Below are 13,749 nucleotides of genomic sequence, written 5' to 3'. Positions count from 1 at the left end.
GCCTTATACCCCGTTCTCACCGAGCATTTCAATCTAGATTGTGAGCAGGGTCGGAGACTATGTCTTGGTGCGATCTCTCTCGACCGTTTCAATCTCGACCGAAACGAGGTTTAATCGCGATCGATTCAAGAGAGTTCTTGAAACTAGATGCAGTCATAAGAGAGATTGTGGGATCTCTCTTATGGAACATAAGATTGTGGGATCTCTCTTATGAAACGTATCTCTTATGGAACGTGAGATTGTGGGATCTCTCTTATGAAACGTATCTCTTATGGAACGTGAGATTGTGGGATCTCTCTTATGGAACGTAACGTACCTGGTCTTCGCCCAGGGCTCGTTACGTTCCAAATACGCCACTGATTATTAGATATATCGCAAGAAAAGGTATTGTATTTATTTCTAGCCATAAAACTTCCATTTCGTTTGTTGGTGATTGTCAGGGAAAAATTTTCTGCTAGCGAACCCTTTGTTAAATATTTCGAATATCACCACTGAGTATTACTATTTTGTTTTTATACAAAGTAGCTATTAGGGATATATTGCATGAACTGATATTTAAAGAGGAAAAAACTTCAAGGATTTTTAAAGCGTTGATATTATTATTGGCAATCGGCATGTGGGCAAGATGGAAAATTGCATTTCAGGGCAAGATGGAATAGTTTCCATGTTGCCCGCGCGCAATTATTTTGATTTCTGTTTTCAATTTATTTAACTAATTGAGGATGTAATTGTTTTTAAATGGTGAACAAGTATATAAGAAAGAGCAGAAGTTCTTGGACTGAAGAAACGATGCAGATGGTGATGAATGAAGGTTTTGTGTATTATGTGGAGAACCATATGTGGAACCGCCCACAGAGGACTGGGTACAGTATCCAGTGTATTGTGGTTGGGCACATGAACTATGTACAGTACAGACGCAAAAGATGGATGTTTTTTATGTGTCAATTGTAAAATGTAGGGATATCCTATGTATTCCATCTTGCCTTCAGGGTGAGGGCAAGATGGAATTTTTGACGTTTTTACTTCATGATTTCTAACAGATTTTATACTTAATATTAATTATTTTTAATTACGCAATTTTTTAACCATCTAAGATCTCTGTCGAGACTGATTAAAATAAAAACTTAATATTATGTTTTTTTACATCATAAAGTTAAACCTTCCATCCTGTCCTCCCTTTCCCTATTAATAAGATATTAATTTAATTTAGGCGTTGTTTATCCACGTGAGAAACAGACACTAAAAAGTAATGTAGTGACGTCAAATGGGGGAATCAAACTTTTAAAAATATGAATGTTCAAGACTTAAGATATTTTACAGATTTAACAATGCTTTATTTATCAAATTCGAATTAATCTAAAGGTATTATTCACATATGAAATTTAGGCTTATAACTGAAAGAAAAATTCTTCATAATGAAATTATGCTTCTAATTTATTGTATGATATGGATATTATTAATTAAATAAAATAAAGCGACGACAGGATGACCAAAGCGATTTGGATATTAATCTGTCTCTCTGGGCTTCGAATTCGGAAACCAGTACTTTAATTTTCGCCCTTTTCGCCGTGGACATCAAGAGGACCATTTTTCCACATTCATCATGGGTTTAGTTTGGTTTGATGGGATACGGCAACACAACATATAAGCAATTTGTCAAAGGGGCTATCTCTGGAAAGGACTTTTGAGAAACTGAGCCATATTTAGGCATTGGACACGTGAAGAAAACTCGGAAAACTCCACGCGATTAACTGTTCAGTGATTTATCCACCTGGCCAACGGTGGTCCCTATGATGGATTCGGCCAAGCCTACAATAAGAAAGCTAGATGGTGGGGGTAGGACCCGACATATCCAGTAGCTTACAAGCTGCCCATAAAAATTTACGAGTTTTTCTACCGCCTAGATCCTATTCCGGATCCCCAGAACGGCACCTCGTCATCCTGCCAGAGTTGGATCGAATCAAAAAATTTCATCAGTAGGCCGACTTTTCATTACCAATCATTATTAATTGACGGTCGGATGACCTACCGTTCTGAGAACCCGGAATTAATCCCGGACGGGCTAAAAATCTTCAAGAATTTTTTGGGGATGATCCGTCTGAACATGTTAAGTCCCGTCCTTCACCACCCGGCCGTCCCATTATGAGTCCGGCCGAATCCATAATGGACTTGTTAAAAAAAAGGTTATATTAGTGCCTACAAGACAAAGTTAAAAAAGGGAGCCATTCCTCTTGATGTTTGAAAAAAATTATAATTAGGTTCGATTATAGATTTTAATTAAAAAGTTTTGTTTACGTAGAGGGCGTATTGTTTCTTCTTGCAAAGGCGGGAAGTTTGTAAGTTTCGTTTGGAGTTCCATTTTATAATTTTTACTTTTTAATTACATATTTAATCTAAAATGTATCAAACAGCGTATTTGTGAAGGTTTGCAGACAAATTAAACATTAAACAACTGTTGAAATTAAATAATAATTAATATTTACGTATTTAAAAATGGCGGATAGTAAAGTTCGTCTGTTTTTTATGTATATTAGCGACCTCTATAAATAACATAATTAATCATTAAAAACAGTTTTAATTATTTTAACCGAATTTAAATTAACTAGAAGTTACGTTTAGGTAATTAGGTTTTCTGTATTGAGTACAATACTTGAGAAAAATACATACAGACCATAGTGGCATTCAGTAATACTGGTTCTTACATTCATTGATTTTGCATTGAGTCCACACTACTGCCTTTTGGTGTTGCCCAGGCTCCAGGATGTGGACCTGGCTGATTATGGAGTTTGAAAAAGCAGGAGGTGGCTTATATGCCTTTTTTCGGTGGATGACCATTCTGGGTTCCGGCTGCGTTCTGTGGGCTTCGACTGTGGTCGGCTCCTCATCTGGGAGCCTGGGAAACTCCAAAAGATGCCAGAGTGCCGACACATTGTAAAGTCGATATGGGATCCGGATGACCGGTTTGGAACCCACTGGTGGCCAAGCAGTTCCATTCCCCGAACACTGGGAGTTTGGTTGTGGATTTGTACCTAGCCTGGACGGGCTGGCTGTTTGGAGTTTTCCGGGGTTTCTTCACATCTGTAACGCCCAAATAGGGGCCAGTTACCTTAAAAAGATCTCTCAGAAGGCATCCACTAGGTAGATCGCCCGAGTATTGCATTGCTGTATCTTAAGAAAACAAACTAACATTCCGGTTCCATAGTTCTGTATTCAGAATGTTGGAAGCTGAGAAGTATGATTTGCTTAAGAGTTGTCAGATTCAGCAATTGAAAATTTGCAAGTCTACATATATAGCAATCTCATGTGAAACAAGATCCTACCTGTATGTCATACTTTGTATTACATGAAATGAGTCAAAAGTTGCTTTACAATCTTTCACAGCAGGATATGGAAGTTGTTGCAAAGTTACCTGTCAACTTACTTTGCAACTTTGCATTAACTTCTAGATTATGCCAAGAGGATAATGTTTTTAATAGTAGTTTAATATATAATTTAATTTTTGACAATTTGAAATATTTGTTTTACAGATCATTGAAGAAATATTTTCCAGTTATAAAATATGCAAATGGCAACTGAAAAGTTTTGGTAAGTTAATTAATGTTTCAAATTTTTTGTTGTATTTATAGTAGAGTCCTAATTACATGAGATAATGTGGACTCTAATATCGTGGATAATGAAAAGCTCAGTTAACCAGTATATAAAACTCAGTAAAGCCAGAATATGTGGTGTGGTGATTGGTGAAATACAAAATATTGCCATGAAAACATTATAAAACTTTGATTTTATAATATGAATTTTAATTGTAAAGCCACCAGAGTAAATTGTTTTTAAAACTTCTAGAGTCCTTTTTGAATGCTATACATTATCCACTCAAGATTTTTGAAATAAATTACACTGTACAAATGTGAATCCCAAACTTTTTTGAGCCATTGCCCCCTATTCCATAAACTTATATCCAATGCTCCCTAACCAGTTTTCACTTGTATGAGAAAGGCTTGGAAATATTCTTAGAAACACTTCTCTATGAACCTCACACTTTGTGTCCTTACTGTACATTGTTCTGCACATGTGGAAACCATTAAACGCAATGTTTTTTCTTACCCATTTTAATAGAGGAAACGAAAAAGTTGTCAGTGACCTAACCCTAGCCTACAGTTTCCATCTGGTACCTTGCCTCCCAATTTCTTCTTTCCACCTTCCTAGATTTACTCACTGCCCACGGGGTGATAGCATCCACTTTGGGAATCATTGACAAAGTACTCTTCTTTTCAATAACTTTTTTTGCTTGCAAAGTACTCTCTCCATTTTATCTTGGGTAATGTAGAACCTCAGTTAATTAAATGAGTCTTTATTAATTGAGACTACTGTATTTAGAATATTTAAAAAACAAAAACTACTAATTAAAATTTTCAGAAATGTTACTAATATTAATGAATGCTTCAATTTTATAAAATGTATTGATTTATAAATTTTTCTATTATTTTTATATTTATGGATTTCTTTGAAAATTTAATATACAAAAATTTCAATTAAAAAAGCTAAGATATTTTCAAAACGTAATAAACATATTGTGTTGTGATGATGCCTCATTATTATGAAATAATATTATTTCATAATAATGCAGCATATTCATAAGCAGAATCATAATTAACTTTTACTATAAAGCTAAGTGCAAAGAAAGAAAGAAAATCAATAGAGGGCAGTTTGAGAGAAACTTATTTTATTTAGGGAACTGGTGTAATTAAAAGTAGAAAATAGCTACATGTAGATCATTTTTAATAACTTCAATAGCAATTAAATTTTTGTGAATTATTCACAAAAATTTTATTTCAGAAAATATCACTGGATGAATTCCTTTTACATATTTCTTGTGGTTTGCTTTGTTCATAAATTTCTTCTAACATGTTTTCACAATAACAATACATAAATGACAACACTAAATAGATTCCATTGTAATACAAAGAAACTAAAATTAATTTTTTTTTATAGTTTATTAAATTAAAAGGAAATGCCTCACTTTTCTAGTTCTATAAAAATGAAAGAATATGCTAATTCCTTTTATAATCTATGTATATAATATGTTTTTGAATATTTCTTAATATATATGTAATATATTTTTTTATATGGTTACTTCATAGTTATTTTGGCTTGAATACTCCTGTTTTATAATATAACAATAAATTATAGCATTATTATTATGTATATTCCTTTTTTTTTTTTTTTTTCAATTTTCATACTGTAATATATTTTCACAAATACTTCAGTTTATCTCTTCAATTACACCAGAAACAGAGTGAAATACTTTCCTCTACATAAATTTGCATTTTTTTTTTTTTGAAAAGTTTTCAAAAAATTTATGTATGTAATTTGTTGACTGAATATTCTAAAGTGGTTTTTATCAAATCTTCAGCACAAAAATAATGAAAAGAAACATTTTTGAAAATTTTTAAATCATCATCTTCAGGTTAAAAACAATTATTATTATTCATTACCACTACATCTAATTTTACTAGTGTATGTCAATAATGTATACAAAAAGAAAAAAATTGGTAATTATATATGTAAATATAAAAAGAATGATAATCAATATTTAAATTCAAATAGAAACTGCTGACTTCAAGACTTCATTCATGTTGTTGTTAAAGCAATAATTAGGGATTCCTTAATATACTAATATTTAGTGATGTTAAAGTGTCCCACTTAAAATTGGTCCAACTGAAATGTTGAAACATTACTGAGAAAATTTTATACATATTAAAAGAAAGTGTATGAAACCAATCCTAGAACTATATGCAAACTGAAGGAAACCATTCTCAGAAGCATGGAAGCTATCAACATTAGTATTTTACATACAGTCAGTCTGAACATGATTATTCATACAAAAGGGAGCATAGATGTACAAGGAGACCACTTTCAATATTTCTATGTTTCGTACATTTAAATAATGTTAAAGTTTTTAACAGGTGTCCATTGAATTCATTTTGAATTAATCTGTATCATATCCAGTGAGTGGAGTCAATTTTAGGATACTGAATATCACTATAAAAAGAAATATACCATATGGACATGGTAGCATAAAAATTATAGATCTGCTTCAGAGCTTAAACCTTTTGTTCGTTTTTGAAACTTGAAGAAGAAAGATATTTCAAGCAATGCCAGCTATAACATACAATTTTTTTTTTTATTTTATGTGGTACTAAAGATAAAACTAAGTTCCTCAACAAAGTTTTTTATTGATTAAAGAATGTTTTATCAAAAAAAGCTAAACTTTTCATTTTAACAGTAAAATAATCTCTATCCAATATAAGAAAAAAATATTTTCTTTGGTGGAATTTTAAAAGTAGAACTTATTTTTCTATTTTCTTTTTTACCACTTTTGGATGAATGCCCACCATCATGATTACAGAAACCAGAAACTCAAAGGATCAGAACAAAGATGATATATTAACTTTGTGATAACTTAGCTGGATTAATTACTGCACTTTTAACAGTGGTATTTCTAGAAGAATGCTTATGTTTCCAGTCTGATCAATAACTTTCAGCACCTGAGGATGACCAAAGTCAAAAGAGAGTCCACTTTTGTGTTTGTCCAGAGAGTTCATGGCACTTTATATAACAGACATGGGCAAATGCGGCTCTTTTTGAGTTACATGTGGCTCTTGCTGAAAGTGTTAATTTCTGTTTTTTATTATTGTTTTTACAATTTTATTTTTATAATTTTGTGAAAATATGTTTGTTAAAAAATTTCAGTATTTGTTTTATATTATATTTATATTATATAATAAAATTGCACGCCTTACCATACTATCTGCCATGACAGTACAGAACTGCAGCTCCCATGCATTTTGCAAAACCTACATTTCAGCTCCCACTGAACTTTTGCTTGCCCACCCATTATATAATATCAGCATAACTGATATAACATCATAATCAATCATTTATCAGTATCAGTTATTCTCTTAGTGAATATATTTGGATGATTAAAATAAGCAAAAATAACATGTTAGTATTTCAATTACAGTCAAACCTGTTTTTATGTGGTCTTTTTTTTGTGCGATTTTTTATTTGTGCGGTATAGTTGGCAACTGTCTCGTGCGATTTGTCATGTCTCACGTTGACTTATTATAGCTAAATAAACTTATTATAGCATAAATGAACTTATTATAGTAATATTATTGCATGAATATGCGAAAAATGAAATAATTTATTTTTTAAGTCAACAAAACACCACCTGGACAAAAATATGTAAAACAGATGATAGATGAGACAATGCAGTCAAGTGCTGACATCTGTTGTCAATAAATTCTATTTCATACGGTTTTGAGTTATTTTCGGTGAGACTTTTTTTTATGCGGTCCCTATTGACTGCATAAAAAAATATTTTTTTAATTGTGTTGCGAAAACTATTTTTTATAGCCACTCATAAAGTTTCGTGCGATTTTTTTTTATGCGGTCCCTATCCACCGCATAAAAACAGGTTTGACTGTAATGATTGATGATATTTACACAGTAAAAAAATACAGTTGACTCCGCATAAGTCGACACCCCAAGGGGAAGTGGAAATGTGTCAAGTTATCCGATGTGACGACTAAAGTAAAGTTGGAAAAAACCCACAAAACTACAATTAAGAAAATACAGTAGTGCATTAAACAGTAGTATAGGCTTACAATACATTGTGTCCTCCATTTACAATTACTCTGTAGATGAAAACTGAAAAGTTTGTTTAGTGTTGTTTGTTTTGAGCACTTAACTGTCTCGACTTTCTTTTTCAACGATCACGAATGCCTTGAAAATATCATCTTCACAATTGTCAATTGTTGGCAAGTAACGTCTAAGGATTCTTTATGCCTCTGGCGTGAGAAAATGCAAAATTGGATTCTGGTGTGACGTTGATGTAGATTGTATATTTTCTTTTTGTTTATCTGTTATTATTTTATACATAAAATGTTAAGGCATTTCTATTAATATGTATATATATCTTAATAATATTAATAAATAAATAGACTCCCCTCCTGAAAAAAAATGAGTTCACACCACACATGCGGAGTGAATTCATTTTTTTCAGGAGGGGGTGACGACTTATCAGAGTGTTGGACAGCAAAAGTATCTCGACTTATCCAGTAGTGACGAGTTAAACGGTGTCGAATAAACCGGAATTTTTTAACATTAATGCCTATGTAAGTCGGCTGGGACCACAGAAAACTGACTACTTAACCAACGGTGTCGAGTTATCTGGGTGACGACTTACGCGGAGTTGACTGTATGTAGAAAGATCTAAAATATCTTCACTTTTCATCATGTCCAATCACCAGGAATAACAGTCTTCCAATGCAGAGAGAACCTTTTATTAGACTCTGCAAAATTATGCAAAACAGTTTAAAATGTTCACTAGTAGTTTTTACTGTGTAAATATCATCAACCATTTTTAATTGAAACTGTATTTTTAATTGTTAGCTTCTTACCAGTGAACTGTTTAAACTGTTTTGCATAATTTTGCAGAGGCATAGCCTCTAATAAAAGATTGTCTCTTCATTGGAAGACTTGTTCATTGGACATGATGAAAAATGAAGGCATTTTAGTCTCTACTGTGTATTTTTACCACTATGACCATTGCAGCAAAAACTGTCGGTGAAATTTATTTAGAAGCAACTATGTCACAAATGATTTGGAAGGTATTGTCAAGACCGCAAGACCATGACAACTAGTATGAACACTACGACCAAATTTAATTATTATTCAAAAAGAAATACTTAATTAAAAAAAAATGCTCATAATATTCAAGAAGCCAGAAATGTGTTAATTATACAATGGTTAATATTTTCAATTCTGTTCTCAGATCTGCTTGATACAAACATATTGTTCTCAATTAGAATGCTTTTCTTTTAAATTTCTTATATGTAATTTATGTTCCTTAAATTTAAAATAAATATTTGAATAGAATGTTGTTATATCAAACAATCTGAAAATATTCTGAAAATGCATTTTGGTATTTTTTGTAAATTTATGGAGCTGTCTTATACTCTGAATTATTTAACAATTCAAAATTATGACAATGATGAAGAACTAACAAAATATTTGAAGTTGGATTTGGAACAGTGTGAACAAACATGTTATATCAGACAGACAGCAAATATGACCAATATATTTGTTGGACCATTTAATATGCAATTTTTTATGTTATATGTTGTGTATTGCTTCATCATATAAAAAATGAAAAACTTTTAGGCCTTTTGCTAACAGGAATAAAAAATGAATTCCTGTAATAATTTTCAGTGGAAATTCATGGGTCTAACATGGAAAGACATCCTTGGCTGATATCAAAAATCAGATAATACCCCAAGTTTGCTATGTGTAGGAAGACTTGAGGTAGTTCAACTAGAAAATTTTGAATCTCATATTCTCCAGATCATCATTCCTGTCCCCAAAAACTTTAATTTTGTCAAGTTTTTTTTTTTTTTTTTGCATCCATAAAGATCTCAAAGTCATGTTCAAGATATTTTTAATTTTAATCTGAATTTTGTGGTCATTTTCAGTTACATGATTAAAAAGCTAGACTTGTAAGATAACAAAGACACAATATATCTTTACTAATTTATTTTACCCAGTAACTCAAAAAGTTAGCATAAACTTTCTAGGTGATTGACATTTTATAACAACAGTATGAAATTATTGTAAATAAATTCTGCATCGTCAATTTTTGTCTGTCTTATTTTCTATTAATAATAAATTAAGTATCATACAATGCATTCTATATATTTTTAGTTTACTACAGTAATATTATATTTAACTAAGTAAGTGATTAAAGAAGTATTGATAATTGTGAAGAAACAAACAATCACTGAAAATGAACAGTAATTAATTTGTATGATAATCCCAAAATTCTCAATGTGTCATTTGAAAACATTAAATAAAAATAAATACTTAACAATCACTTTATTTCCACAAAACAACAAAGTAACTGGCTGAGAAACACTAGCACATACAACATGGAATTTGGCACTTAATTTTATACAGTTTTATGCATTAAATTATATACTGTATGTATGTATATATATAATAATAATAATATACACAAAATTCAGAATGTGCAGTGTCTGTCACTTCACTCCTCTGCATTTCTCCTTTTGTGAATCTATAAACTAAATAATAAATAAATCCAATACTCTGTGATGGTAGACTAGAAAATGGACAGGTGTGCTGTGTGATAATTAAACTTCAGATGTGTGTGACATGTTGTGTTGTCTAAAATGATATGGATAAATACTTTGAATAATTAAGGAATTAGCACCAAATGGATAGTACTCGAGATTAAAATAATTGTTCGATATGGTACCTGTGACAGGATGTCGAGATTATGGACTGGTTGAATCAAACTGGGTGATTGAAAAGAAAATAAAAATACTCTGTTTCCATACATGTTGTGTACTCTGTGGCACTGTTTAGTGAGCGTAGCCATTTACAATTTATTTACAAGAGCGGTGCATTCATCAATCTAAAAAAGCCACAATATATAAATGCACATTTTAAGAATATTCCGACTATAAATGACCTGCACTTTATCAATTTTTAGAAAATTTAGTGGTCCTCTGTAGTTTTTAGAGATTCTAGTGATTTAAACCATGCGGTGTTTTAAGAGAACTGCGCTCATGGAAGATGCAGTGCGCGGTTACATGGCAATTAAAAGGTATTTAAAAATGGCAATCAAATGAAATTCAATATTTTTTCTGATCTTTTTTGTTTTTTGCAAAAGTTTTCAAACAGTGAAAAACTATGGTATCTTCCAATATCTAGAAAACTGCAGTTTTATAAATTTTGTGTCTACAATTTGATGGAAAAGTGCTTACACAACTTATTCACCAAAATAACAATCACATTGATTAATTTATATTGGGAAGCAGCACACTATAAATACAATATTATACAAGAGATTAGTGCAAGATGCCACATGTGCCAAAAGCACACATCGGAGTATGGGAAAAAGGGATATGTACTTTTTGCACTCGTATCCTGGAAGGTATCTGTATCGACTGAAATGAGATTGATGTTTACCACCCTATAAATGGCAGGCTATTCCAAATTTTTAATGCTACCAAACTCTTATGAAATCAAAAGTGTGCTACATTTTAAAAATGTAAAGAACAAATGTTTTCTATGTGAAATTTTGTTTTCTAAAATTCTCATTTAAAAACTTTTGTTATAAATAAAACTGAGGCTATTGGAATAACTAGAGGTAGAGTGATGGTGTGCTTTGTATGGGCTTTGCTCAAAAAAGATTTTTGTACAAGCTGGCTTTTCATATGAAGCATTCCAACTTTGCTGCTAATTTGTATTCAGCTTCGGCATTTTTGTATGTCTCAACGGCCTGCAAGTCAGAAAATGGTAAAAAGTTTTTAATTTGTTAAACCTGAAATATATAAAATGCAGACCTAAAATGCATACATTTCCTGTTTCTTTTGATAAATCTTGTAACTGCTTCTCATGGACTTTCTTCAGTTTTTCTCTCTCCTTTCCTTGCTTCAAAGCTGCTGTTTTCCTCTCCTCAATGAATTTTTTTGTATTGTTACTATTTTTCTCTCTCAGGCGCCTGAATGACAAGTCTAATCAGTCTGTAAAGTCAATCAAAATAAAACAAAACTCATTTTCCCTACCTTTCCCTTTCTGCTTTATTTCTTAGAGTCTTGTCACCCGAAACTTCTCGAGCTGTCTCAACAGAAATCTTTGCCTGTCGGGCTTTCATTTCTTTGTTTTCTCTAGATTTCAATTTATGGTTATTATAATTATTTAACAGAACGTACTCAGCAAATAATTAGATTACCATAACACACCTTATGTTACTGAGATAGTTTACAATTATTAACACTTACTGTGCTAGAAACATAATATTACATTTTCTGCATTCCTTCGCAAAAAATGAAAAACGTAATATTACGTTTCTTGATATATCCTGTAATTTCTAGCTTCAAAATGTAACAATACATTTCCAGCAATGAAAATATGATTTCTTTGCGTATTTTAGTGTGTCTGTTAATAAATAGTGGGCACTATTTATTCAGAAATTTGAAATATCAGCGATTTTGTCCAATCACGATCATTGTCTGATTCAGAGTTTTGTCGCCATATTTTGCAAGTGAATATAGAGTCGTTTTATTTTTATATATAAGTTAAGTTTAGATATGGAGCATTAACGTACTAACTAATAATTGCTTGAATTCATTAATAAAAAAATCAACAAATATAGTGCCGATTATATTGATTTATCTGACGAAAATGTCATGATTATGATTCAGGCCTAACTGAGATTAAAAAAATAAGCCATGTAACTTCGTTTTTATTTTAAACCTGTATAGTTTATATGATTTTACATAATTTATATACTTTTTAGATATTATCAATACAAAAGTCAAATTCCTATATGTCTAAAATCCAATGCCTATAATCCAAAAGTCAAATTCCTAGATAGTGCTAATGCCATCTTATGTAATTTGCCGAACCAACTCGATTATGAAAAACAGTTACAGTCAGAAAAAAGTCTACTAATAATATTGATACAGAACGTCATTATTATGAATAAATTCATCAATGTACGATATATTTCATACATAAAAATATGAATTTTAAAGCTATATTGCAGTTTTTAATTTTTTTTCATTGTATCTTTATCTCTAAAACAAGTCCAAATAACATTAAAGCATAATACATAAAAATAAAGCCCACACACATCAAAGTTGAGTATTGTACAGATAAATGTTTCCGATATCAGAAACTGTTTTTACTTTTTACCTAACTTTAGTCAATCATTTTTTTATTTTCAGTAGAAAATATTATAAAATTGCTTAAATTAGTCAGCGCACAGGTAAGGAACTAGGTCAACTGGACCAGCACGGTAAGTGTTAATAAATATGTTTAATAAATACAATTATTAATAAATTCAAAAGAAGAAATTGTATATATACCTTTCAAATTTTGCTTCTAGTTGTTTCATTTGTCCGGCTTGGGCTAATTCCATAAGTTTTTTAAGAACTTCACCCTGCTGCCAGAGATGATCTTTTAATAATTCCCATTCTTCTTTTCTCTGTTTTTCAAGAAGTTCTGACCATTGTCGCATTTGTTGCACCACTAATTCTCTTACCTCTGGATCATTTGCTAAATCATCACTTTGAAAAGAAACATTTGTGAAAATCAATTATCATCAAGTCTACAAATTATTATTTTTAACTAAAGCTTACTTTTTATTTCCTTTAACAATTTTATCAATGGCTGCACATTGCTGCTTTTGCACTGCATTTTTTTCCTTATGATGTTTTCTTCTCATTGTCTCTAATTCTTTTTGCTGTTTTCTTATTAATTTATGGAATGTTTTTTCAGTCCTTAAATTCTCTCCCGTAATTGGATCCATTTTGAAGTCATCTAAATGACAATAATATGACTAAAAAATTATTTTCTGAGTATTACTACAGTGGTACCTCGTATATTGAATAAACTTTGAACACTCAATTCAAAAGAAATTTGACCCAGAGTTAGAGAAGGAAGGCGCCCCCATCCTTAAGAAGTTTAGTTTTGGATTTTTTATGTCATTCCACTTTTTCACAGTAATTAGACATAACACTCCATAGGAAATATATTGAACCACAATAATTTTTTGTACCATATTTTGGCATTTATAGCACAGAAAATGATTAATATTTAGTTCTTTTAAAATATCAAGTATTTAATAATAATAATTGAATTTAAGTTTTTCAATTTTTACCA

The 13,749-nt window shown here is 31.0% G+C and overlaps 1 protein-coding gene across 1 annotated transcript in view; it reads right to left on the bottom strand.

Moving 5' to 3' along the window:
* Positions 1 to 9,918: 9,918 nt before the first annotated feature.
* LOC136978279 (1-phosphatidylinositol 4,5-bisphosphate phosphodiesterase-like) overlaps positions 9,919 to 13,749 on the bottom strand; it is a 78,123-nt gene continuing 74,292 nt past the window's right edge. Inside the window, 5 exon segments of the mRNA XM_067273964.1 lie at positions 9,919 to 11,362; positions 11,440 to 11,584; positions 11,649 to 11,750; positions 12,954 to 13,154; positions 13,227 to 13,407. Coding sequence (XP_067130065.1) covers positions 11,294 to 11,362; positions 11,440 to 11,584; positions 11,649 to 11,750; positions 12,954 to 13,154; positions 13,227 to 13,407 — 698 coding nt within the window. The 3' untranslated portion in view covers positions 9,919 to 11,293.

This window comes from Centruroides vittatus, unplaced genomic scaffold (assembly GCF_030686945.1).
Source record: "Centruroides vittatus isolate TY-2023 unplaced genomic scaffold, ASM3068694v2 contig_502, whole genome shotgun sequence".
Taxonomy (NCBI): domain Eukaryota; kingdom Metazoa; phylum Arthropoda; class Arachnida; order Scorpiones; family Buthidae; genus Centruroides; species Centruroides vittatus.
Note: the sequence above shows the minus strand (reverse complement) of the source record. Positions and strands in the feature narration are given on the sequence as shown.